Raw genomic sequence first — 27,848 nt, 5'->3', positions numbered from 1 at the left:
AGGCCGGTCTCTCCTCMGTCACCCCCTCGGCTTTACGGGGGTTTTATTTAAACCTCGTTGAAACGAGCCAGCTCCACGGAGCCGCCGCTCCCCCGCCAGGTGGCGCTGCCCGCGGCTCCGCCCTCAGGCCCGCCCGCCAAACCGAGGCGCGCGAGGGGCGTGCCCGCGAGGCCCCGCCCCGCCCCCTCGGCCGGCGCGTGCTGCCCGCAGCCTCCGCGAGCCCGCGGCAGTGGCTGGAGGGAGCGCGGGCCGGGACACGGATACCGGGAGCGAGCGGAGAAGGGGCAGGGAGGAGGAGAGAAGAAGGGGAAGAAGAAGCCATCCCTCTGCCGAGGGTGAAGCCCCGTGCCATGAGCCCCGAGGAGAAGCCACCGCCCGGTCGCTCCCGCGGTGACCGGCCGCCGCCACCCCAGCCCGCGGCCGGGCGATCCCGGCGGCGGGGCGGGCTCCTGGCGGAGATCCGCACGCCCATCCGCACGGAGCCCTTCCAGGAGCGGTACAGCCTCAGCCCCGGCCGGGAGCTCGGCAGGTGAGCGCTGCCGCCGCTGCCCCGGGTGGCGGGGGAAGGAGCGGGGCCGGGGGGTAGTGGCGTCCCTCCCTTGCTGGTCCCTGCCGGCGTAGGGCCGCGTCCAGGGGCATCCAGCGGTGCGCTCTGCCCGCGCTCTGTCAGCTCCGAGGGCGTGCCTGTGGCATTGGCTCGGCTGGAACAGGGTGCTGGGAGGCAGCTGTACTCCGCAGCTGTCCCTCCTTGTGCTAAACAAGTCATCCTCGGCTCCCCAGCCTTGCGGATCTGGCTGGGAAGATGCTGTGGTGTTCCCTGGGAGCCCCTGTGGAGTAATGGTTATTGCTCTAGATTTCCCTTGGAGAGGGAAGCAAGCCTGCTCCTTTCAAAAAAAAAAAAAAAAAAAAAAAAAAAAAAAAAAAAAAAGAGAAAAGTATTTATTATTTCCTCGAGCTTTTCAAGCTGTGACATGCATAAAAACAACTTTAGACTCGTTTAGGGGTAGCATATCCTTGACAACAATGTAATGGTGGAACTTTTCAAAGAGTTAAAAAGCTGGTTAAAATCTTGGGTTTGGAAGTGATTCCACRTGTAAGGTTTAGACCGTGTATAATTTCAATACCTGACTGACAGAAAGCATTTTGGGTTCTGGGGCAAAAAGCCTCATTAAAAGTTTTTTGCGTCTTGGGAACTACATATATGGAATTTCAGCACCACTGAACCAATGTTTTTGTCTGAAATTCTGTCACTTCTTATTAAAATAATAATAGTGTTCTTAGAATTACATGTGCTTCATCCGAAGAATGTTCCGATAAAAAAGATTAGATGGGATACCACAGGATATATGGAACCATATCCTCCTTAATGTGTGTTCTGTTGCAAGTTGTGCTAGCTGTGTAACTCAGTTTATACAGCAGCAAAATCAACCCCTTTGGAGCTAAAGAGGAGTTGCCRTAAGTACCTCTAACAAATATTTAGGTTGTCTAGGTGTTAGCTTAATGCTCACTTGTAATTCTGATGTACCAGTAAAATAATTCCTGTTTAAACATAGTGGTCTAAAGCATTCACATGGAAAGCAGGTGGGAGAAACATCCCGTGCAAGTGAGAAAGATTTTTTTAGCTTGTTGTGACCACAATGTTCAAGGCCTGGAGACTGAAGCTAACTAAATGCAGGCTAGAAATSAGCCTAAATTCTAAGACACAGTCCAAAAGGCGTAGGAGCAGTTTAGCACAGAATGTCCACTGCTATCACTGGTTTTGGYTTTTTTATTTATTTGAAGTTCAGGTGACTTCAGAAAATATTTTGCAGTTCTTCCATGGAACAAGCATTTGTCTCAGAGCCAGCTGATAGTCATGGGCCTAATCAGAACACAGAATAGATGAAGGTTCCTTCTGGAACAAAAAAGTACAATGGAGAAGATTGGCTTTATACTTAATACAAGAATTAAGTACTGCTGCAAGTCTTAGTCTGCAGTTTAAACAAGTAAATCTCAGCATGGCTTTTTGTGTGGAATATTTTTTGATCAGAACTATATTTAAAGATGACCTTCATGTGAAAGTTGTGATTTTGCACCTGTAGTTAAAATGAGTTAAGTGGCAATTCTTAGTGTTTGTCTTGTTTTGTGCAACAGTTTTGTGCCGTGATTACACATTTTTGGTTCAGACTATCTTTATCTCTCCTCAGCTTCACAAATGCTTTCACTATCTTCTTTTTTTAGAATATAGAAATCTCTACATTTGAATGTATATGCTTGGGTTTTTATTTATCAGTTTTGGATGTTTTTTACTACATTTTGGTTTTTTAAAAGTGGATACTTCAGCTCAAATATTCCCATTAAAGACTATCCTTTGCCATTTCTGTGACAAAACATAGGTGGAAAGTCTCTGTGCCACTTAMAACTGTCATTTTATTGATAATGGATTAAAACAAATTGTTTCACTTTTACACRTTCATAAATTGTGTAATTCCTTACTTATGGGTAGAGTTTATCTTTACAAAGAACAAATTAGCACCCAGGTATGGCAGGTTTTTCTCTCAGAGGAAAAGCAGTCCTTGTGCACAGAATATAATTATCTTAGAATTAAGATTTGGTAGACAAAAGTTTATATGCTCTGTATTTGTCCATCCCATTTCCCAGAACTAGGGAAACAGTTTTAAATTTGAACTTTAGGTAGGTTTGAGAATAACAACGTTTGTATGGATTGTGTTTAAAACACAGCAGGGAGAGAGTAGGTTTATCACCTTTGCTGAGATCTGGGGTGCTGTGTGAGCTCAGCTGGTTTGTTTGGTCTTTGGCCTCYCTTTCTGTCAGTCAACACATATATGTTGAACTTCCCATGGCATTTGGAGACTGTTTTCTGTTCCCTGTCCCCTGCATTTGGAGGAGTTAGGAAGAAAGGGGAACATACCAAAACGTTAAGGCACTGTAGTTTTAGCAGTGCTGGGAAGAGAGGTATGGGGGCTCTGGCTACCGGTGGCAAGTTAGGGAGCAAAAGTCCATGGGAGAAGCAGTCCTGAGAGGTATGGATGAACCTGGGAGGAGGTGACATTTGATCACAGTGTCACCAGAGGGACTTGGGTGCAAACCCATAGGAAGTTCAGGTTCATTAGTTCTGCTCACAGGAGAAAAAASTGCTTTCAGAATGTGGAGCTTACATGCTTCAGAAGGTGCTGCCTCGTTCAAGTAGCTGAACAGGCATTTGCAGATCTGTTGAAACATAGCTGTTGGGAGAGCCAGGTTCATTTGGGAAAASCATCAAAAACTTTATTATAATAACCATTCAGGAAAGGAAATCATTGCAAGTTCCTTAGGTTGACATGGAAATAAAAGTTTTTAAATGGAATTATTTAATATTGGTCCAGTAMTCACAGCCTTAATAATTTTACTGTTCTGAAAATCAGAGTATCCTCACAAATCTTCACTTGCATGAGGTTTGAAATCAAACTTACCACTGATGACTGTTTTAAGGATGCCACTTCTCATCACATCGCTGAGACTTAAATGTTTTCAGACAGTGCTAGCGTGAGTTGGGTTAGTTTGAAGACACCAATTGCTTAACTCTTCCCCTTACCATTTGTTGTTATGCCAGAATTGTRCTGTAAAATGGGGAACAATAAATTTTCTATTACTGAGAGCTTCCTTAAGGAGTCTACTGTAAGTATATTTAGTTGTTTTGCTCATTTTCCTCAAGGAAAAAACTCCTAATTGCTAAGTATTGCTAGGCTATTAATTCTTCAGCTTGTTAATGGAATTCCTTGTTGCATTCTTTTTTTTTATGTGAAACAAGCTAAGCACATATTGGAATTCATCATTTGTGTACAGAAAATAATACTCCTGATTCTAGAGCTGGGTTAGAGGAAGGTGTAAGTGGCTGGTCTGTCTTTCTTCTGGAAGGTAACATTTGCCTTAAATGATTGATCCAAAATAAATTGTCTTCTAGTGAAATATGTGCACACACATAATTATGTGCACTGCAATTCAGTTGTTTCTCCTCATTGCCTGTTTTTTGTTAAAGTGTACAAGCTCATTCTCTACCCAAAGGTAAGAATAAGAAATACTGTAATTATTTAAGGAGACTGAAATATTCTGTTCCTGACTAGGAACTGGCTGTAGTTTACTGTGCAGATAATGCATGTCTTGGTTTTGACTTCTTTTTTTCCCAAAAGAACAACTCTGGCATGATGTTTTATTTCTCAGGTAACTTTCAGTAATGTACGTCTTAGTCTTAGCGGTACATGACACATGTGCCATTTTGTGCAGTGACAMTGCTGTCCTCAGCTGCCCTCTGCAATAGCACAACTGGGGTGAAATAGCTGTAGAACTAAGCAAAAGTGGGAAAGAAAAGAAAATGAAGAGTTGCAAGTAGTTGGTTTTGCCATTTGGGAATAAATTTATATGAGTACATTATTCATGAATGTCAGAAATTGAATCCCTGCACTTTGTTGTTTGGAAATCCAAAATTGTCAGGGGGGAAAAAAACCACACTTCAGAAAAAGTGTTTGATACTAATTACATAATAAACTGCATACAGGATTGTGGATCTTAGAAAAGTTTTTTTTTCTGAACTTTATAAAAAGTAAATATCTTCACAGGAAGAAGTTATTCCTGCATTTGTTACAGAGAGTGTTTTATAGGTTACTTTAAAAATAATTTAGTTGTTTTTAAATATTTAGTTAAGTTTAGTTGTTTTTCTATATTATAAATAAATTAGTAAGGTTAGTTCTCTGTTCTTCTGAACCTAGGACATCAAAAATTAATTGGTGTGACCAATAAATGTTCCTGCTTATCTGATTTGACATTTGATTTGTGATTTGACAATTTTCCTTTGAGCTATAATGTGTGTCTAATGAAAGACTGCAGATTCTGTTGGCAATCTGAAAAAGTGACATTGAGCTTCTTTGTTACAGATATGATTTATCTTAAATCATAATTCTTGAATGAGACTCTTGTGAGGACTGAGAACTGCTTACAGTTTCCTATTCTTGTCTCACTCCAAAGCATTTTTATTTGCGATGGGATGTCTGGTGGTCTGCTTTCAACTTGGAAAATGAGCATTAAGATTGTCATCTCAAAATTATTCTTCCTTCCATGCAGTGTTTTCACTGCTAGCTSTTCTCAATACACTAAAGTAGCAATGATGTGACTTAACACTATTTTATATACMTCTTATAAGTTCTGAAAAACAGGATTTTAAGAAAAGCAAAGATGAAGTGCATGCAATGTATACTTCATAAGAAAGCTTTTTATATCTGTCATATCTACTATTTTGTCTCAATCAAAAATAAATTCTTTAAATAAAAAAAATAAAGCAAAAATTTATTCTTTATTATAAAATGTATCTTTTGGCTTAACCGTACAGTGGATTCTATCTTTGGATCTTAACTGAAATTTTCTCAGACATTAATCTAGATCGCTGCACAGTAATTAGTTCTACTGGTTATAAACATCAGGTTTGTCAGGTTTGATCTTTTTGGGGATTGCATTCAGAAAAGATGAGTTCTAACAGGCAGTAGTTATAATAGCTCTAATTATAGGCATAACCATAAGGAATCTGGAYAGGATTCTTGGTCTGAAACAATTTTGAATTAGTATTTGTCAGCCAGCTGAACTCCAGTGTAACCTTTCCTTTGAATTACGTCACCTTTCAGGCTTCTGGCCAGCTTAGCTAAACAGGACATGCGTGGCCACACACGGTGGTGGCTCTTGCTTTTTCTTGCTGCTCCATGAATACTGTTTTATTTCCATAGTGACTAATGCACAGGGAATCRCAACACTGGTACTCATTAGGCTAATTAACTTGTTTCCAGGTAAATTTTGCATGTAATTCAAAAGAGCACAGTACTTGAGAACTGTATTATAAAGATTTCAAACTTTTCTAAGCCACTTTCTCTAGGTCCTTCCTAGTGCTAGAATTAAAAGCTTTTGACCACTCTCAGGCAACAATTCAAGAGGAAGTACACGGTGCATTCAGAGACTATATAAGGAAAACAGAGAAGGCTGAACCCAAGTAGGGACCTAGATTAATTGGAGTAAAGCTTAGTATCTATCAGGTATTTTAAAAAACTTGTTGCTAAAGGGCTTCTCAGTTTACTTTTATATGCTGTTTTTTTGGTTTTTGACAACATAGTTGCCAGCCGATTTCTTTTTTTTTGTGATGTTTTTGGTGCTAAGAACTTGAACAAGTACTTTAACACTTTTGATAAATGCATAGCTTTCTATTGTACATTATTTTTTGCTACAAAATTATCTTCATGCATTTACAAACCTTGATAGTTTCATGTATATATTAGCAATTAAGAACTTTCTCCCAAGAAGTTAGATTCAAGACATTGAAAGTATATTCTTTCTGTCTGCCCTCACCAGACATCTGGGTTGTGCTGTGATCTAGTCTTAATACATACTGTGCTTATGAAAAATATTCCTAGAGGAATTGCTGTGATCTAGTCTTAATATATACTGTGCTTATGAAAAATATTATTCCTAGAGGAATAACTGTGGCTGTATCAGTGGTTTCAAGTCCAATTATTTTATTGAGATTGCCTAGCAAATACCCACTTTGTGGGTGCTTATTTTACTTGATTCATTTAGACTGTGTGATTTTGAAATAAATGCCTATTAAAAGCAAGCTGACCACAACTTTGTTTAGCAGTTATAGTTCATGGATAGCAGTCTTCTACTAATAGACTGGGAAGTGAAAACTATGATACAAACTGAAGTAGTTAATTATGTGACCTTCAGCTTGGAGATGGGAGAGGCAAAACCCATTGTAATTGTATTCCAAAATAGATGAGGATGAGTRTTTTGGTTTCAGCAACCCTTCAATAAGTAAAGAACCAAAATAAAGATCTCTAAAGCTATTCCTGCAGCTTCATAAGGAAATGTTTACATATAAACAAAAAGGGTAGTTTTGATGATCATTATACCTGTATGCTAAGAGCTAAAGTAAGATTACTATACTTGAAAGTATGAGAATTCATCATTGCATTAGTGATAGGTAGTAATTAAAATACCTTTTCAGTCTAAAAATCAGCACTGTGTGAATGGAACTGAGTAGAGCAGGTGGTGTAAGACTCTTGCAAGGAACTTTAGAGCCACCACTTCTGSCAAAGTGCTGTGGGGGAAGTGGTATGACGCAAGCAGTGCAGTGTGGTTTTAGCTGGCCTGGTGCATCATCAGGTGTGTGTTCCGCTGAGGTGACGCTCATTAATGTGGGCTAAGCACCATGCTCAGCTCTCTCTGCTCTCAGTGTTCCTATTCACTTGGCATGGCTGCAAAAATTGTGCTGGAAAGCTTGGCGTTAGTCAAGTTGCTTCATTGTATTTAARTTATCCATGTTCCTTTTTTCTTGAGAACTGTTAACCAAAAAACTCTGGCTGTTATCATTTGAGACATGCCATGGTGAAAATACAAAGTGCCAACTTGGAAAATGTAGGGTCTGGATATTGCATGGCAAATGGAGCAGGATTCAATTAGAGTGTTATTACCTTGGATATGGTGGGATACTTAAGAAAACAATAACTGGTGTACTGTGAGGTAGTCAGAGAAAACATAAATTGCTTATTTGTACATTTTGGTTTTGCCAGCTTTTTTAATTAAAGTTTTGAGGATAAGGTGATTGTGGGAACTAGCACAGCTTGTTTATTCTGTRTTTTTGAAAACCGGGTTGTTTGAATTGATTGGGTTTTTTTCATGGAGATCATTTACATTTGGGCTGGGGTGTTTCTAACTTTTGARCACAAGGACCATCACTCAGCAAGGCATCTTTCTAAGTTTTGATTGAATCTTAAATGAACCAAATCACTATTAATGGGTACAAGTTTCCTGAAATGTTAATTTATAAAGGCAGTGCTAAAGCTGTCACTAAGGAATGTAAAACTAAATTYTTCTTTAATTTCAGGGGAAAATTTGCAGTGGTGAAGAAGTGTATCCAGAAAGACACTGAAAAAGAGTTTGCAGCAAAATTCATGAGAAAAAGAAGAAAGGGCCAAGACTGTCGGATGGAAATAATACATGAAATTGCAGTCCTTGAGCTGGCACAATGCAACCTGTGGGTCATTAACTTGCATGAAGTTTACGAAACTGCAACAGAGATGATTTTAGTCCTGGAATAGTAAGTATTAGTAATAATTCCTGAATAAGTTTCTGCAGTATTTKCTTAAAATTAATAATGTAAAAATAATGTGTATCAGTGTGAATAATGTAAAAGGTTTTATTGCTTGCCTGTTACCTTTGCTTAACTTCAAGAAGAATTGCTAAGAAAATGATGATTACAAGAAGCTATGTGCAGTCTCATAACTACTTCAGGTTATAACAAATTTCTGTAATTATGTAGTATCTTTCAAAGCTGAGCTATAATTTATGTAGTTAAAAACATTTTTAATGAAATATGAAGTCTGTACACTTCATACTTGTAAAAGAAAAGAGGAAAAAAGCAATGAGTATYTGTTCAGTAACTGAAGTTTATTTCACTGATAGTGGCAAAGACAGGATGAAATCTGTTTTGGTTTTTTACCAGTTATAAAAAAGGTATTGAAAGCAACGCCATTGCTAAAAAGGAACTGTCAAAAGCCTCTACAATAKAAAGCTTGCTAAAACAGTAYMTTTTKGGGGAAAGAAAGAGAGGAGGAGGATTGAGACCTAGAATAGTTACTTTCAAAGGTCATTTCACTCCACATTTGTCTGTGTGGTTTTCTCCACTTGAGTTTTTGCAGAAGGCTGTTCCTGCAGCTGTTGTGACTGTTCATCTCCTATGCCAATGCCTGTAGATACCAAGGCATCTAACTCGGTTCTGAGATGCAGCCAAATGCTTGTTGCTACTGAACTCTTAAGTTCTTGTTAAGCTTTATGGATTTTAAATAATTAGGAGAGGAACACTGAGACTCAGTAGTTCAGATGGGATTTGTCTGCTAAGATAAATGTAGTTTGTGCAGTTCTTGACAGCAAAAAGAAATGGTGAGAAATTTTGTGTCCCAATGACATCTGGTTTAGAAGTCAAACTATATTTAAAATTCAATGAAAAGGAATGAGACTGTGTCTCCTAAGGTGAAATTCCTTCTAGAATACATTTTTAAAACTTCATTGTGCCGTTAATGAAGTCATATGAAATATTTAAGTATCTTTTATAATACATAGATGTGACAGACCTTCTGGGGTTTTAACTGCTGTTGCTGGAAAYTCATAAATACTTGCTTTAAACATTAGCGGAAATTTAAACTAAAATATAGTTTAATTTTCTAGATCCTATAGGATTTAATATAAGCAGTGAAATCTAAATAAGCAATGAGTTTTGTGATAATTTCAATACAAAATTTCTAGTTTTCTTTTAGAACTCAATTTTCTTACAGTTGCAAAACTTCTAATCTGGAGTATTAACGAGGTTGTTCAGTAATTAGCAAAATTATTTGGYTTATATGCATCAGGCACACCTTGTTTCAGATAAATAGCTGTGTGCTGGAGTTGTAAATTACAAAAACAGTCTTTCCCTGACTTCAGCAAGTATGTCTGAATGCTTCTTTAATGTCAACATCTTCCAGAGACATGTTGCAACAAAACAGGTATGAATGTTAGTGAATTTCTGACATTCTGTATGCAGAGGATTAAAGAACATACCTAGACTGCAAGCTTCTCCAGGGCATTTCAGTTTCTATTGAGCTTGATGGTCTGTGTGGCAGATCTTTATCTCCTGAAGAGGTAAAACAAATACTTAATTCTTGGCCACTAACTTCATCTGCTGAGGTTTAAAGTTTCTTGTCTTGACATAGAATCTGCCATRAGGGCTGAGGGTTTTGCGTTGAGGAAGTGTTTTGCCTTCGGAAAGACAAATATTAATGTTACATGGATGGTTATCTTTGAAGCACTATCAATTTTTGACAGAAAATGAACTTAAAATTGGCCGCTGTTAAYATTGTGTTGAGCAGTGGAAAGCAGGGGCATTACAGTGTTGGCTTCAGCTGTAGCATAGCAAATTAGGGCTGTCTGCATCCACCCTCACAACAGTCTCTGATTTTGATTTGTTGTAATAAGATCTTAATCAGRGTATTTAAGTCAGTGTTGAAGGGGTAAGTCTGAAGGTGTAACAGATAAAGCCTGAAATTTATCTGTGTGTCAGTTRTATTTCTATATTTCACTGAAAATTGAATGAATGAAAAGAACCTAGAATTTTGCTGAAAAAGATACAGATACAGTCTGGGAAACTTGACATATCAGATATAAAAGGAAAAAAACAAAACTCATAACTTTTGGGCTTGATGCCTRAATGCAACCTACCTGTCATCTTCCAATTTCTTTTGAAAGAAGGAGCAGTAGAGCATCTGATGCTTAAGCATTGGTGTTTTTTTATAAGTGTACATGACCATGTTTTTACACATCTATGGAAGGGATAGATGATACTACTGGGTCATTCGTGGGTCAGATGTTACAGAAACCTGTAAGTGCAACTTCAAAAATCTTAGTCATTAGCATTATATTGTGAAGAGCCTCTGAACTGAGCTAGGGCCTTGTTTAAATACAGTAGGCTTTTGTTATGCTTGCTTTAAAAAAAGGAAGAAATTGTCTTTATCATCTTGAAGGCACAGTTAATATATATTTGATATGCTGGTTTCAGTGTTTTTGCACCTGTAGTTATTTGGTCCTGGATAATGTTATAGACTTATATTAATATTAATCYATTAATGCTAATGAACTTATATAGTCTTGGATATGACTTGTTGTCCTGCTTGCTGGAGGTGTGACTGGTTAAAATAAGAATCTGCTGTCAGGAAATGATCCATTTGGCATTGGATTCAATGGACAGAACTTGAAGCAAACCCACTGTAATCACAAATAACTGTGCTTCTCCAATATTTGTGTCTTGTCTATTAGAGTAGTAAGCAAAGTTCTTCTAGTTAGCAGTCTCAGATCAAGACTGGAGAGCTTAAAAAAGTTTTAGGGGAAAACTTCCCAAAKGGTCTTAGTTATGCTTTCTTTGTGTTTCATTCAGTTTTTGGGCTGCCTGATTGAAAAGGTGAAGGCAAAAAAAATTAAAGCAATTGTCTGAGAACCGAGAGCTTTTAAGACCAGTATCTACACCTTAATGCATTTGGATGCTTCTCTTCCCATATTCTCTCATCAGATATGGATTTACAGTTTTCTCAGGCTTTGGGGACATTGGTATTTTATGGTAGCCTTACACTGGAAAAATTGCCAGTCAGTGCACTTACTATCCAACAGTATGCCTAGCCAAGGGAAAGAGGTATGGTGTCAGCAGCAGTGAGCATGAACCTTTGCTAGTGTTACAGCCACTTTGGTGTGAACAGCTTAAGCTCCATGTACAGAAAGTAGATGACTTCCCATTTTCTTGCAAAGATAATCCTTTCAGGAAGATTGAGGAAGTACATCTTTGTCTATTGCAGACTRTATATAACTCAGCATTTAAGTCAAGTGTATTTTAGGAATAGATCCACATATCTGTACTCTGGTGGTTCCTACTTGTGGGTTCTTCTGAACACTAACTTAATATCTGATCCATTAAAGCTGACTGTTTTGCTTAAGGGAATCAATTCAGCTCACTCCACGGCAACAATAGACAAAATGGTCTTGCAATATTGAATTTCTRTAAGTGTTCTTGTAAAGGATTGCTGGTTAGTTATTTGCATGTGGTAATTTTTGGACAGAATAAATTGTCCAGAAGAAGTTGTTCCATCAGCATCCTAAATAGCAAAGTTGAGATCAAAAACCAAAACATTGCATATGAAATCACACTTCCATGTGAAACTATTTTGTAAAGCCAAGTGTCTACGGCAGCTGGGAATGTCAGTGTCTCATGAAGTGGGTGTGCGTGTGTAAGGGCTGTATTTGCATGTCTCACTCTTAAAAATGCTGATGAACCCAGGCATCTTAAGAAGTATTGGGAGGGACTTRAATACTTTTTATTTTTTTAATAAAGTTTCTGGATCAAGGGTTTTTTACTCTCATGTTGGTAGCACTGTCTCTTGATTTCTGATGGGAAATTGCTTCAGCTTTCATTGCCTTAACTTTTAACACCTATAATTCAGAGGTCTTTAAGTGTAGTATTAAAATTGTAGGTAGCTTACATTTTAGCATTGGTGCCTACCTCAGTTTTAATTAAGTTTCACTAATAAATAAATTGTAACAGATGGCTACCAATAGAAATATAGCAAACAGGGCTTTATAAGGTCCCCCCACCCACAACTTACACTTTTTTTCAGCTGAGTCTGTTAAAAGTAAAGTGTGATCCCATGTTTTGGGTGTAAACGCARTTTCACAGAATTAAATAGCAGAAGTATTTTTGCCTTATTTGAGGTGGCAGAGCTGTACCACAAAAATCCCAGGGTTATTGCTATAAAACACATCCTGTTAGTAATTTTGGTAGTAGATCTTATCACTGTATGTGCGTTATAATTCACTGTTACGAGGAATTAAATCACTCTTCAGGTAACATCTTGTGGCATTCTTAAAGCAGAAAGTTTAATTTATTGGTTGCAGTAGATTTTTTTATAGCTATTTGGAAGATATTGATTGCTTTTTCAAGGAATTTGGTTTAGGATATTAGAATGCACTAGCCCATGTTCATTTMAAAAATGTCATTAATATCTGAATCTTGTTCAAAGCTGAAATATTGCTATTTCCATGAATTAAATAAAAATGGACTGAAGAAAGAAGCAATATTGTYAGGCATTTGAAACTTTTTAAAAGGAATTAAAGTATTAATATTCCTTTGAAAAACTCATTTTATTCTTGAGCTCTATCATCTTTGATGCAGAATGCATAAAAATAATTATTTAACAGAGGGACTTCTTGAAAGAAAATCTTAGTTTAATAAATGAAATTGTACTGCTGTGCCATTTAGCCAGCATGTGTAGAACAGAAGTGTAAAACGCTTTAGAAAAGGTTAAGATTTAACCTTCTTTTCATTTCTTTTTTTTTTTTGAATAAGGCAATCTGCTCAGAAAATTTAAAATTATAGCAATGAGAATACCTTGGAGGGCAAAAAACTTGTTTTTAATCCATGAGGCTTAATCCATGAGGACTGTAGCAGCAAAGTTAGTATAGGCAAAATGAAAGTTTAAGTGTATTTAAGTATTCTTTTTCTGGGGGTATACATTTGAAATGCACAATTTTGGTAGAACGCACATTTGCTGTTATATTCCTGTTGACTGTGCCTGGCTGTCTTTGGGATAGCCTAGACAATACAATTCATTGGAAAAAAACAAGCAAAGGSAGAGTAGATGGGTATGCATCAATAAAGATTAGTGCTTGTGCAAAGTCATGTTTGCATGTCACAGTTTGGTCTAACTGGAGAGAATTCTGTCCTCAGGGGTTTCACCATCTTTCCCTAAGGGGCCATTATAGAATTTCCTGCAGAACAAAGGGTGTATGTGCTGATTCCACACTAGTAGTTCAACAATCCATATGCAAAGTGGCCCCATTCTGATGTTCTTATACCCATTCTGCTTTTAAGATGGAGCTTCTGTTCAGTTTATTTTACTTTTGATGCTACAAGGTTATATTGTAAAGCAATTTTAGTTCTCTAGAGCCATTGCTATACAGAGCTGGTACTGCATGTGGCTTCAGAGTATTTTAAAAACATTCATTTATATCTAGTTATTGTTAGATTTTTTTTGTTATTCTGCTATTTGTTTAAATACATGTAAACAAAAGAGGAAGCAAGCTGAGAGCTAAAATTTTCAGTTATTGTAAGATGAAAGAAGCTTAGAAACATAATATATCCCTGTATACCAGAGACTTCATAAACAATTCAATTGCAGACTTTAGATTTATTCTTTTGAGTATGTGCAAAGTGTTTTGAGGAGGATGGGAGGTGGGGCTGTTTTGCTCTATGTTTACAAGATTTGCCTTGGCCAAATTTCCATGTAGTTTCATAGGAATGGCCAAAGGCACATCTTTTGTGAAAATACTGTCCTCAAACAAATGTGGCATTCATCTGAAAGCAAAGTCAGTAGTGTTTCAAAAGTAGTCCCCAAAATTTCTGTACTATTTGTGTTCTCTAACGTAAATGTTCATATTCTCTAATCTAAATGACTAAAATCTTTGCTTCTCTCCAAAGCTGCCACACTGCAGAGAACACTTCCAAGGCTGTAAAAGCTTGCCAAATGTCTAATAATTAAAATATCACTATTGGATTATACCTCCTGCTGATCTTGCCTATATTAAAAAAAAATAGTGCGAGTAGATCCAAATGGATGCTATAATTTAGTCTTTGAACTAACAATATTCCTGCTGTTCCACAGTGCTGCTGGAGGTGAAATTTTTGACCAGTGTGTGGCTGAAAGAGAGGAGGCTTTCAAAGAAAAAGATGTTAAACGACTTATGAAGCAAATATTAGAAGGAGTTTCATTCTTGCATAGAAACAGTGTTGTTCATCTTGACTTAAAGGTAAGATTGGTGCAGTATTTTTCTTATTGGTTTCTGATCTGTTGACTTTCTTGCTGGTAATACGTCACAATAATGCCAATTTATAATTAACACAATTTTACCTAATTATACCTTGAATGAAAGATTAAGCTTTTAGGATAAAGTAGCCACTAGGTATGCAAGCCTTTTGGGGGTTTTCTGTGATTATGTTAAATATAAACTTCATTTGATTACATGTAATGTAATGAATTCAAAAGTCAATTTGCCTTGCATCTTAAATTTCAAATGAGTGCATATTATATGGGCATTGAAAAAATAGGTTTGTTTTTTGAATTTACTTGTTTCAATGAAGAAGAAGGGTGGTAGTGACACTGGTGGGATAAAGTGTAAGGTTGCAGAATGAAATGTTCATACAGGACTAGTAAATTAATGTGTTAGGTACATTTATAGCATTTTCTTCTTTTTTTTTCCCCAGTTACTGTAAAACCCAATTTAAATGTCTGTCATTTGCTGCCATACAATTGGCTGACAGCCTATTGTTATATAAATTATCATGATTTACTGAAATAAGTATTTTTTGTTATTGAAAAATAGGCTTGACCCAAATCAAGTGAAAATACAGTTGCCATCATATGAAAGCTTATGGTCAAGAAGGGAGTTGTAACAGGAATTCGGAAAACTCCTCTCCTATTGGCAGCAAGCTCCAGTTAATTTTCTTTAGCTTCTATCCATGCACTCATATGGAAGATGAGTGCAACTGTATCTTATTAGGACGTTGAAATAGTTATTACTAAGCAAGACAGTATAAAAAGTAACTTGCATTACATTTTTTAAAATTCTTGTTATATGTCCTACTCTTGTATTTTCTAAGTATGTTGTAAGATGYTCCGTGTTTGTTCTGTTGCTGAGATTCTTACTTACACTGAGTTGTATTTTGGCACAGTTACAAACCTATCAGTAGATTACAGTATCAAGCTGTATGTATTTAATATATAACTCAGCATGTCAGGAACCATTCATCAGCTAAAGCAGATGAATCATATTTGCACACAAATGTGTCGCCTACCTGGTTTTCTAAACATTTATCCAACTTACATGTGGAATTCTTTAAAATTTTGATTGAGTCATACTCAGGGAATATTAATAATGGTACTAAAGTAATGAATGAAAAATGGTTAGCAAGTGATGTGAGAATAAGTATTCAGAAAGACTAAAAATGAGCAGTTAGAATTCCTYTAAGTTCCCGTGTGCTTAAACAAGATACTCAGTATCTCTACAACAGTTGGCCATTGAATTTCCTTGAGGCGAGGTGTRTAAAATTAAAATGTCCTTCGTGGATAGTATATATTTGTACATGTTTGTAGTTAAAGTTGTGGTTTTCATTAGCACCACCAGCTGGATATCTGTAACTAATGTGTTGTGTTTTATATGACTACAGTACTTACTTGCAAAAGTAGACTTGGAATGTTGATTACARCTTTTGTCCAGAAAAGAAATTCATAAAAAGCTTACTTAGAAACTTTCCAGCTGGTGAGAAAACTTATGCTATAACATGGAGCATATGCAGTTCTCATTGAAAAATCCAGCATCATTTTCTGCTTTACAAAAGTTCATTARCAGAGCAAATTTTCTAGTGATTGAGGTTAATTAACATGTTTATACATTACTGCGATGTGCAATGTGTGTTTAAAAGTGGATCTGAATAGGAGTCCTACTTGCAGTGTGATGACTTTCATGATACATAAAAATATCAATCTTTTGCACAATAAGGTTTATGTAAGTCTTCAGGGTATTGGGAAATAAAAATGATGGATATGGTAGAATTAAAAACCATTACTTGCAAAGATTAATTGATCCACATGCCTTGCAAGACTTYAAAAAAAGACCCATTTTTGACAGAACTCACTAAGTTGTTTGCTGGCTTTGATTGCATATTTATTAACCCACCCTCCTCATCTGTTGTATCACATGTCTCATGCTGCTTTACCTTGCAGTTTAAAGCACCATGAAATTTACTAAGTGCTTTGTTTGTGATGACATTTGGAAGACTTCTGTATGTTTACTGCTGTTATGTAAGGTGTTTGCCAATAGCAAAGTTTACAAATTCTTGCTAAAATGKTTTTTTTGGTACTATTATTTTCACCTTTGTGTCTCTAAAAATTTCCATTTCATTTGTCTGTTACAAACTCCTTTGGAAAGGTCTATCCAATTTTCCATATGTTGCCCCTTCAAAAAAAGTCAAATTCTACACCCAGAAGACTTTAAATCCAAATGTTTGTCAGTATGTGATTGCCAGCTTAATACTTAYATTACAAATCTAATGAACCAGATCCATGACACTGACAGCTACCTTGCTTTACCTTCTGTTTGCCCCCTTAATAGATACTTTTCCTGAGACTAAACACTGCAGAAAGAAATGRTGAACTTTGATGTGGCATAGCAAGGTTGTCACCTGATCATTTYTTTCCAAAAGCATGGTTCTACTGAAAGATGGTTGAAATATGTCTTGCTTTTAATAGCAAAACATAATTATGTAGTCCAGTTTTGACTTGGAGAAAGAACAAATATAATGCTACCAAGTGCAAATTAATTATCACTTGATAGTATTGTGTTGATGCTATTTAATTTGCAGGGTGTGTGTAGRTTGTAGTCAGTAGTCTTTCATCTCCTCTTAATGGTGCTTAAAAGCTGCAGAGTAAGGGAACGCTTCTTTCTCTGTGTTCTAATGTGCTGTTTGACTTACTCTTGAATTGGTGTTCAGTAAAAGCTTAAGGTGTTGGGAATGGAAGAGAATTTAAGAAGCAAGGGGGCTGAGGAAGAAGATATGGGCATCCTTAATCTTTTTTTTAGAATCAGCCTAATTTAGTATCTTTTCACATAAGACAGTGCACTGACAGTGCAGCTGGAATGTCTCAGCTAGTCTGTTTTTCCTGTTTCTGCCCATTTTCTTGGATAATTCCTGYCTTCAGGGACTTGAGGGGGTTTGAGTATTATATAATTAGATAACCTGCAACATTCATGAAGGTTAAGTAAGGTGATGCATTCAAAACTTGACCTTTATTATGTGTCCTAAGTCCTAATGTATCTTCTTGAAACCAGCTAAAGAAAAAAAGAAATAAGGGGATCTAAATGGAACCTTTAAGCCTTGCTGCAGTAGAGGGGGAGAAAATTTTTYACTGGGAACAATATCTGAGAAGCTAATGAGGGAGGCATGGCCAGCTTTTCTGGATGTGTGCTTTTCTAATACAAATAGAGAATAACAAATCTGAACTATAAAGAATATGGTAATGTGCAGCTCCAAAAGCCTTTGTACAGCCACCGGATTCCAGTTTGTAAAGAAAATAAAAAAAGAGCTGTTCTTAATATGTAGGTTTACAAACAGAAAATAGATTGACACGGAGTTAGTTTGAAATTACACAGTTGAATTTTGCAGGAATTGAAAAACTTGACTATATTCAGTTTAAAAAACTTGACTATATTCAGGTCTCGCAGTGAGGAGAACCGGGCCAAATTTTTCTGAATGTTCTTCCCATGTTTATTTTTGTGTTCAAAAGCAAGGCTGTTCGTGTGAGAGCATGTCTTCATGAATGACTATGGGGATGGAGGACAGAACATTTGGGTTAGGGAAGAAGTATAAATGTTTGTGTTATTCCAGTTGGATTATCAATCAGCGTTTGCTTTGTTGTTCTTACTTTTTTGTCCTCCTCCCTTTTCAACCACCCTGATACAAGATGATCCAGATTCCCAGTAAAGACTTTTGCACTTTCATGRAACTTGTGCTCACTAGAGGCATGAATGCAGTGTCAATTGTCAGTGCTACCATTTGGAGAAGTTAATGATAAAACCCAGTGTAATCACTGGCCTGGAGGTAGGGAGGGTCAAACCTTTTTTTTGGCAACTATATGCTTAGTTGCAAAAAATGTAAGACCTGTTGTCTAAAGTTAGTTTTCAGATTTTTTTTGAATTGAGCTTTCATTTAAAATAGTAAGGAACTTCTTAATGGCCACAAAGGGCTTTGAAGGAAGACAGCCAAGATCTAGTGACGTCAACGCAAACAAGTTTATCCAAAGGTGATGCTCTTAAAAACCTGTTTTACAGGCTGCTATATTTTTTTAAACTGTTCTTCTGTTAGTGTTCTGTAATACAGTTGTTTGTACTTTGAACAGGATTCAGGTTGGTTGCAACAGACCTTCTTTAAACAGGTGCAGTCAAAAAATAGTTTTGTGAGTTCAGGGGTTTTTAAGTGATTGGGTGTCTTGGACACCCTTCAACGGGAGGTATTTTACACCATCTGTGGGAAGAATTAAGGAAGGAAGAGCAGTTTAAAAGGTGATACAAAGGACTAGAGGTACAAGTGTGGAGGTACTTAGATGCTATTGTTAATGACAGCTATTCGCATGCATTTCCAATGGGTTCTAAGCTAACAAAGGTTTGAGTCTCAGTTTTAAATTTAAAATCCTGCATTCCTTGTTGCTTTAAAATCACCTTGGGGAAAATACAAAAATTATCCTGGGTATCATACTTGTTATGGGAAACACTGTTGCTATTCGTGGTCTGAAATAATTGTGCAATGCAATTCATAGACATTAGATTTGGGTGATCCCAAAAGTCTCCTCCTCTTGTTTTTCAGCCCCAAAATATACTGCTAACCAGTAAGTCACCTCTGGGAGATATTAAGATAGTAGATTTTGGCCTTTCCAGAATAATGAAGAGCAGCGAGGAACTAAGAGAAATAATGGGAACTCCAGAATACGTAGGTAAGTTGTTTCTGTCAGAGTGATGAATAGGCTAGGCTTCTGGGGAGTGAAAAGAGAATTTGGACCATGCCAGACTGGCTGTGTAGTTACTGTGTCACAAGATCAAGTTATTACTTGGACGTGGTACTGCTGTCAAAGGCAGAGCTGGCAAGCCTTGCCAGTCTAATGAACTATGATTGTGTGCTTGTGCTGAAGATGAAGCCGCACTTTAGATGATTCTTCCCAGCAGCGATAGCAAGGATTACTTGGATTAAAAGTTTAAATTTCACATATTCAGTCTCTGAATACAATATTTCAGCCAGTGTATGTTTTCTATTTTTTTGTTTTTAAAAAGCCCAAACCACTCCAGGCCTTGAAAATATCATTAGGTTGTATGGTATATTTTCACAGTTATGGGTTACAGTACTGGAATATGCAATTTTGGATATTTCTGGGKTTTTCTGCMAGAAATTTGCATATACAGATAATATACAAGGAGGGAAGGAGGCTGGCCTGGCTTCTGAAGATTAYAGTAAAAGGAAAACCTTTTTTATACTTAAAAACAGTGAATGATAGAAACCATTTAGATACCTGAATAGAAATATCTTGATTTCAAAAAACTGTCATGCTTCAMATGGCTTACCTTAAATTTTATCACATGATCATTATTGCATTATTTAACTATAATTTAATGTCTGCATATGACAAAACCCACTTTTCTTTTTTTCCTCCAAATAGCTCCTGAAATTCTGAGTTATGACCCAATCAGTACAGCAACTGATATGTGGTAAGTTGAACATTATAAGTTTACTGAATAGGGTTGTTCTTTGGAGGTTTTTTGTTTGCTTGCTTTTAAGAAGAAAAAAAGACAAATTAGAAAACTGTTTTTGTGGTTTTTTTACTTTTAATTTAGGAGCATTGGCGTACTGGCATATGTTATGCTAACAGGGATATCACCTTTCTTGGGGGATGATAAGCAAGAAACATTCTTAAATATATCTCAAATGAACGTAAGTTACTCTGGGGAGGACTTTGACCTTGTATCAGAATCTGCCGTGGATTTCATCAAAACTCTGCTGGTTAAGAAGCCAGAGTAAGTAAAATACATAATTGTATATGCAAATATGTCAGACTGACTTAAATGTAGCAATTGCTAGCATATTCATTTTTAAAGTATAAGGGAACTTTGATTTCATTGTGCTACTATTTTTCATGTGTATGAAAAGAGAATTCCTCCATTTCTATCCAAGCTTGTATATTCCAAATGTRTCCAAGTGTTAGTATTTAAAACTCAAATTACTTTCAGAAAACTGTATGAATTGTAGCTTGTAGCAGTGAACAGTATTCTTCTTGCAGGTACCCTGCTAAAGTTTTTTATATTAACTGAGCTTTGAGTCCTTAATTTTGGATGGGTTGCTAGAGACCCTTGCCCTTTTCTGGTTCATTAGTACACTTTTCTCAATGGGCAGTGGACTGGAAATTCCAGGTTCCCAAATGGAACAGGTGTTTTCTGTGGAACTTCACCAGTTATTCATGGGACATGTCAGCTATTGAAATTGCCTACTGCTTGTCTATGTGAATACGTAAAGAATGTAGAGATTGCATAATTTTTCTATATATAAAAAGAAAATCTGTATAAACTTTGAAAGCTGTTTGGCAACRTGGAAGTGTAAACTCATATTTAGGGGTCTGTAAATTCCTTTATTTTAAATGCTAGAAGTTCATCTTCTTGAACTACTGTTGTCTTTTTTGGTYAAAGATGTCAGTGCCTTTTCCTTTTTTTTCCCCCAATTCTATCTGTCTTTAATACAGTCATATCCTTGGAATAATTTGTAGGGATTTCTTCTGCRAGGTACTGGATTTTGGACATTTATTTTAATGCTTTCTTTCCTCTGCAGGGACCGGGCAACTGCTGAAGAATGTCTTCAGCATCCATGGTTGGAACAAAGTGATAATCCTGCTTGCAGGGCCTGTAGTAAGAGTACAGAAGGGGAGACCAGTGATGCCATCCAGAAAAATGCAGATTCTGCCTCTGAAAAATCAGAAGATGCTGAGAAGACYGGAGAGCAAGAATCAATAGTGACAGAAGAACTAATTGTAGTGGCTTCRTATACGCTTGGACAATGTAGGCAGTCAGAAAAAGAAAAAGTAACTGAGCAGAAAGCCATYTCCAAACGATTTAAATTTGAGGAACCATTACTGCAGGAAATACCAGGAGAATTCATTTACTGAACTGTGTGGAGCTTCATAGCTATGACTGAAAGGCAATTTTTTCTACTAAACAAAARTATTCTAGCCAAGTGAATTTCTAATAAGCGATAAATGTTCTAGATAAAAGAAAGTGCTGATAAATGGCATACAACAAAAATGTGCCAAGTTGTTATTTTCATGGAACAGATAAATAAGATTTCAAGYGACAGGAATTTAACAAAGATTATAAGCTTATTTTTGTTTTTAATTTTTATTTCTGTTTTTTTGTTGTTGTTGTTCATTGGTAACAGAGTTTTCGTTAATTATTCCAGTGTTCTTGAGAAGTTGACACTGGAAGTGTTTCAGTGACAGATGTCAATAGGACTATTTTAGGATATGTTTTGGCATTTAATGCAAATATATAATGCYGGGTTTTCCTCAAATGCCTCCTGAGTTCAGTGAAACTATCTACTGATCTAAAATTTTATGAGAGGAGAATTTGATCACCTGGTTTGATATACAGATTTCAAAATCGTGCTGTGTTTCTTTGTTTACATCATGTCAAAGACCCAGACTCCTCTGATGTGTAGCTGAACAGTAAGCTGAGCTTGTCTAGACAGAGCTGCATGTGCCCCACATAAAGAAAATTGGACATATGTCTAATTTGGGAGCACAGTAAAATTTTGCWCCTGAGGGTGATGTATCTGCTTATTTCAGTCACTTGTGAGCCAGCAGAAATTGTTCCCTGCTCCTCCTATATGGGGTGAGATGAGCCAACAGAATCCAGCTCAGTGTGGCCACACAGTGCTGATGAGAGAAARAAAGAATGACAGTCTGATATAGCTCCTCTGAAGTTATTGAAGTTCTCTCCACTGACTTCACTATATTAGATTAGACAGTTTATGCAACTAATCAGCCCTTGATGCCACCTCCCCCAGAACCCAGCTGAGGTTTTACTGGGAGCATGAGGCCATTTCTGCCTTCTTTCTATTCCYCTAACTGCTGTTTTAAGGAAGAAAGGAGCATCCTTAGGCTAAATTCCATTACCTTGTTCAATATAGCTGTCAGATGAGGAAGAAATTATTGCTTCTTCTGAAACAATGAAACACAGCTCATAGCTTCTGCTTCCTGATCACTCTCCCATAGACACTTGGAAAAACAGCATGAYATGTGGCAGGGCAGGGTGAGATTAGGGAGCAGTATGGATGGGTCATAGTTCTCAATGGACGCAGTCCCTCAGAGGACAAAGCTGGCACCAACTAGGCATCAAAATTGAGTGTTTTTTGCAATGGACTGAGTCTTAGTTTTCTAAGAAATCTTTCACATTGATGCTGTTCCAAAGTTTAATTTTGATGTAATTGAAATTTAGTACTATTATATTGCATACTGTTAACTATTCAACTATTTATTTGGTTTCCTTAGGCTGTTCCTTTATAATAAACTCTGACAAAAGTTTTCTTCCTATAAAACAGTGAATAGAAACTCTTAAGCTAGTTTTTCCATTTTTTCCCTTGTTGGTACAACACACTTTCCTAATTTCAAATGTATCAAATGTTCTTACTTCATTTCGTGATTAGGAGTTCAGGGCTCTGTGCTAATGTTACAGTTCCTCCTTAACACAAAAGTTAAATGGTTTATTAATAAGACCAGGAGCACTGGGGTGATCTGATCAGCATGGCTGGAAAGGCAGGGGAAAAGCACTAGTACAGAAGAAAGCTGAACCAAAAGCAGTGGGACAATGAATGTTTTCCATAAGGCTTYATTGCCAAAGGTTGGGTTACCTTTGCATCAAGCCACATCAGGGAAATTGCACTTAAACTGTTCTATCAGGCTTCTTCCCCTATGGAATTACATATTGAGTATTCATGTAAGTAGGGCAGCTTCTTGTTCCTCAAAGATGTTCATATAAGACAACAGCCAGCAGTGCTCAGAATTGAGTTTGGACGTTTTATATTGTAATGCAGAGATGGCTTTCATGCTCTGGAGAAAGGAATCAGTTACTGGACAGCTCTGGCTGGCTCTCTGCTGAAGAATCTTTGAGCTAACAGCATCTCTGTGTTATCTGGGTGTGTCTGGGGGCAGACAGAAGCTGAGTCTACCTACAATGCTGATCTGTTTCAGCCATGTTAGGCAGGACAATACCTTCATGGGCATCTTTCTCTTACTGTCCAGACATTTGCTCAAGACAATTTGCTTGGGTGAGGTGACATTGATTCATTAAATTCTTCTGTGCAAGATTACAATTTCTCCCATCTTCTGTCATTGCCATTTTGACTTTTTTTTCCCCCTACATCCATGCTTCCTTACTTTACCAAGCTGAGCAGAGCAGTGACATTGAAACATATTCACATCCCACCCTTACAAAACAATGTTGCACACATAAATTTTTAACAACAACTGGTTGCCCACAACAAACTATTTGAGGGAGGTATACCCATTTCACTTCCTCTTTGTAACCGTAGATCAGATGGGGACTGGTAATTATGGAATGGAGCAGGTGCTGAGCAGTATACATTTTGTCCTATATATACTGTTTTTAATGTATGTCAGTGAAGCTTAACATGTATACATAAAATACATACTTATTACAAGGCCAGCTTCTCTTGAATTGGCTGCTTTGAGATTTCCAGTGGGCTGCATTTCTGTTTAACTTCTCGTGCCTTAAGGTGGTTTTATACAGTGTTTTTTAACGTCTTTAAGAATTTGTATAAAGTTGGGAAAGTTTAATAGTATAAGTTATAAACAAGGCATCTTAGAATCACCCTATAATAGGGAAAATTTTCCATAACATAACAGGACCATCAGCCACACCCACACACTTAAAGGCTGTTTCTGTTCCTTGGTGAGTGTGGGTAAAGCTGCAAACAAGGTGTTCCTGCCCTGAGCTGTAGGAAGGAGCTGTTGCAGGCAGTGCTCTTGAGCTCAGTTACTAGTGACGTGAAACACCAGTAAGACTGGGAACAAACCACAAGCTGTGAGGAACAGCTGGTTTTCTGCATCCCCATGAATACTGGGGACTGTGTGTACTACACAGGTCATCTGAAAAAAGCTGCTGTGTTGGTTGGGAAGGGGCTGATTGTGGGGAAAGAATCAGCTTATTGATCTTGTGGGCAGTGCCATTCCACTCCCTGCTCTCTGGACTGAGCACATGCTAGCTGCCTTTGTAGCACCAAGAGCACGGCTGGTGTTTGCTCAGATGCAGGATCCTGAAAGAATCGAAGGCCAGATATTCCTACAGAGTTGTTATCTGAGGTTCTGATGGAAGAGCTAAGAACTGTATCAATAGGAGGGGTAGGTCCAGGCCTAGGCCTCCCTTTCAGTTGTTGGAATAAATAGCAAAGTCCTAATGAAAAGCACAGCCTGTTCTTCTCTTGTTGCTATATTCACCTCTTTAAGGGACAGGCTTATGGATTTTTTAGTCKCTAAATTAAATGTTCTACAAAATAATATTTTTCTTTTTGTCCAAAGTAGAATTTGCATTGTGATTTGTCTTATTTGTTATATTTTCATTTGCAGGTCCCTAAATACAAAAGGGTGAATTCCAGTTTGTGATCTAGCCCATGAATCTTGAGAGCTTTTAGGTCACAAATGCAAATAAAAATTCACTGCCCATTCTTTRCTGGTAGTGCTCACAAGGGATGGGGAGGGAGGTGGGCGTTGAACCAAGTTATTCCATGGTTTAAGATCTCTCTTGAATATTTCAAGTAGTGTTCCTTGAAGACAGTTCAACRTTTTTAAAAAATAGTGCCAGTTCATTGTACTTCTGATAAGGTGTTTACTGTTTCAGGAACTTTACAATAAACAAAATTTTGTTTTCTGAACAGCTGATMGTCTTTTGTCCTTTATGCTTTGGGAAACATCTATTTGAAGGATTATTGGTATTTTAGTTTTCTGAATCTCACATTTGTTCAATTTGTGCAGCAAATATAAAATACACCAATAATCTTTTCCACACTAAAGCATTATGTTTTCACTGTATAGTTCTTCACAATACAGATGTTGAATTAAGCTGTCATTGGGATTAATAGATAGTCAAGAAAAAAATAAGTACAGATGGGTGTGATAAAAATCTCTTCCCAATTAAGAAAAGGTTAGGATTCATCAAAGTAAAGGAGAGCATTAGGACCAGAATAGTTACTGCAAAATTAGGAGAGGAAAGGAAAYTACTTGAAGGGATTATTTTTTTTCCTGTAAACACAGAGAACTTAATTATATTGAGTCTTTGCTTGCTTGTGCAAGGAGAATGACAGCTAAGCTGGTGATGCATTGAAATCAGTGTACCCCACTCTTCAATTAATTTGTAATGCCTGCATACAGACTGAATTACACAGGTGCCTTTTAAYTAATCCTCACAGGAAAATCTAAGCTCCTGGGCAGTCATTTACCATCTGCCACCTTCCTGTAGCACCTTGTGAGATCCAGCTGTTTTGAATGCTGGGTGAAAGGTCTTGTAGGTCTCACCAAGCAAAGAGAGGCAAAGATTGTYTCTCAGAAGTTACTGGATGAAGGTCCTTTGCTCCTAAGTCTTCTAGGAAAGCAAATTAATTGGAACTGCCTTAGACTGATCAAGAAATTACATTATTCCAGTATTTATATATACTTAGTGCTACTTCAAATGAACCAAAGGCATTTGGCTAGGTGTCATATGTCTTCCAAAGTAACACCAAGAATGTGCAGTCTCTGTTGCTCCTAGTGTTTCAGAAGTGCATGGCCCTGCTGCAGGGAACTTTGTAGTGAATTTTGMAGAAACCACCAGAAAATGTTTTTGGCAAGCAAGAAGATGCAGGCACATGGCAGGAAAGAACTGGATGTATCCTCATTTTTAAATGAGATATGAATCCAAATGATTGGTGTTCCCTATGAAGTGCAAGACACCTGCCCAAAATAKTAAGTGAACTGAGCGGCCCATAAGTTGGACAAAACCCTATCACTCCTTGGAGAAAAGTACTCAAAAGGGAACATGTCTGCCCACTTAGCCTTTCTGAAGGCAGTGCTTTCAAAACATCTGGTTTCACACAGCCCCTGTGAGCTCATCAGCTCCAACTCAAATATGTGCCACTGTTGTAACAATGCTGAGCAATATTTGCTGCTCCCGAGCTGCAAATTGAAGTCCTTGCCCAGAACCGTCTGCCACCTTGGTAGTTTGCTTGAGGGTGATGACTGCCTGACAGAAACGATTAAAATCAAACTAGAGAATAAGAAACAAACATGCAATCCAGCAAAGGTCATGACGATGGTGTTTGTTTTAGCCACCCCAACAACTGGAAAAGGAACTGCACAAATTTTCAAGCCAATTAAAAAATTATTTAACGTACTGAACATGATTAAGATGGGTAAAGGATTGCAGCACCTTTTAATGAAGCAGAGAGACCTGGAATTGCAGAAGTCTCATGGAGGGATCTTATCAGTGTGGGGGCAGAGTAAAGAGAATGGAGACAAGTTCTTCTTGGTAGTGTCTAGTGTCAGGACAAGAGGCAGTGGGCACACCCTCAAACACACATTTTGTTTAAACATAAGAAAAAGTTTTTTTTATTGTGAGAAGTGTTGAACATCGGTACACCTTGTCCAGAGCTTGTAAGATCTTCATCTTAGGTGATCTTTATACCATGCTTTCAGGCAATCTGTTCAAGCTGACAGGTGGGAGTAAAGCAGTTGGACTAGATCATCTCCCAAGGCTCCTCCCAACCTCAACTGTTTTGTGGAACCCAGGCTCTTTTACCAAAAGATGGATATTTTGTCAAAAAAAAAAAAAAAAAAAAAAAAAGTGTTTCAGTAAAATATGAAGTTAAAGAGAATTTAATCTTGCTCCCATGTTCCTTAAATGAAAAGACAGCAAGAAGGGTGCCCAGGTGCCCTTTTGAAGTTATTTGGGCTTTCAGCAGCTGCTGGTGGTTCTGAGACCTTTGCTCTCCCTGTTTTCCCGGCATGTTCCAGCTCCCTTGGCTGCTCCTGCTGCACCTGTGTCCTCTGTGAAAGCAGCCGCTGTGGGCTGTGATGTATTTAATGGGAGCCACATGGCCAAAGCAGCTTGGCTCTGAACACACCAGCTGGCTGCTTTTTTTCTCCTTTTGAATATGTTCATCCTAAAAGAGCTCAAACACAGAGAGGAAGTGACTTCTGAGGTCCTTCAAGGTCATGAGGTAAGAAATTCTGTGTTTGCTGTTGTAAAACAAAGGCAAGGAATTCATTGTGATTCTACTCTTTTTCTCCTCCGCTGATTTACTGGCTTCCAGCTTCACCCATTTCTTTMTTCCTTCTTTGGGTTTTAACATTTGATTAAGAGAACCATTGCTATGATACGATGATATTGCCCATTCTCACAGCTCTCCTGACCCTATGGGTTGGGATGCCTGGRAGCCATGAAAGTTAAAGGGGTGCTCCAGGGAGAAAGTGAGAGATGGAGCCTCTTTGTAAGCTCCATTTCCCCTAAGCAAGGTAATAAAATCTCCAGTGTTATTGGTAAGGTTTCTGTGTGGAAAACTCCTCCAGGCYTGGAAAAGCCAGGGTTAGAGCCAGACCAGGCAGTGGTGTTGTGGTGCAGCAGGT

At 37.7% G+C, this 27,848-nt stretch overlaps 1 protein-coding gene across 1 annotated transcript; it reads left to right on the top strand.

Annotated features, from left to right (window-relative positions):
* The first annotated feature begins 182 nt into the window (after positions 1-182).
* Positions 183-25,125, top strand: STK17A (serine/threonine kinase 17a). Its single transcript, XM_057365338.1, has 7 exons — positions 183-529; positions 7,901-8,113; positions 14,253-14,397; positions 19,007-19,133; positions 19,851-19,899; positions 20,026-20,205; positions 21,011-25,125. Exons 1-7 carry the CDS (start codon positions 351-353, stop codon positions 21,342-21,344), a joined length of 1,227 nt encoding a protein of 408 aa, XP_057221321.1. The 5' UTR covers positions 183-350; the 3' UTR covers positions 21,345-25,125.
* The last annotated feature ends 2,723 nt before the right edge of the window (positions 25,126-27,848 follow it).

The sequence above is a fragment of the Malurus melanocephalus genome, unplaced genomic scaffold (genome assembly GCF_030028575.1).
Source record: "Malurus melanocephalus ecotype Western Australia unplaced genomic scaffold, MMel_1.1 scaffold_51, whole genome shotgun sequence".
In the NCBI taxonomy this organism is placed as follows: domain Eukaryota; kingdom Metazoa; phylum Chordata; class Aves; order Passeriformes; family Maluridae; genus Malurus; species Malurus melanocephalus.
The sequence above is the reverse complement of the archived record's forward strand: the minus strand, read 5'-3'. Positions and strand labels throughout refer to the sequence as shown.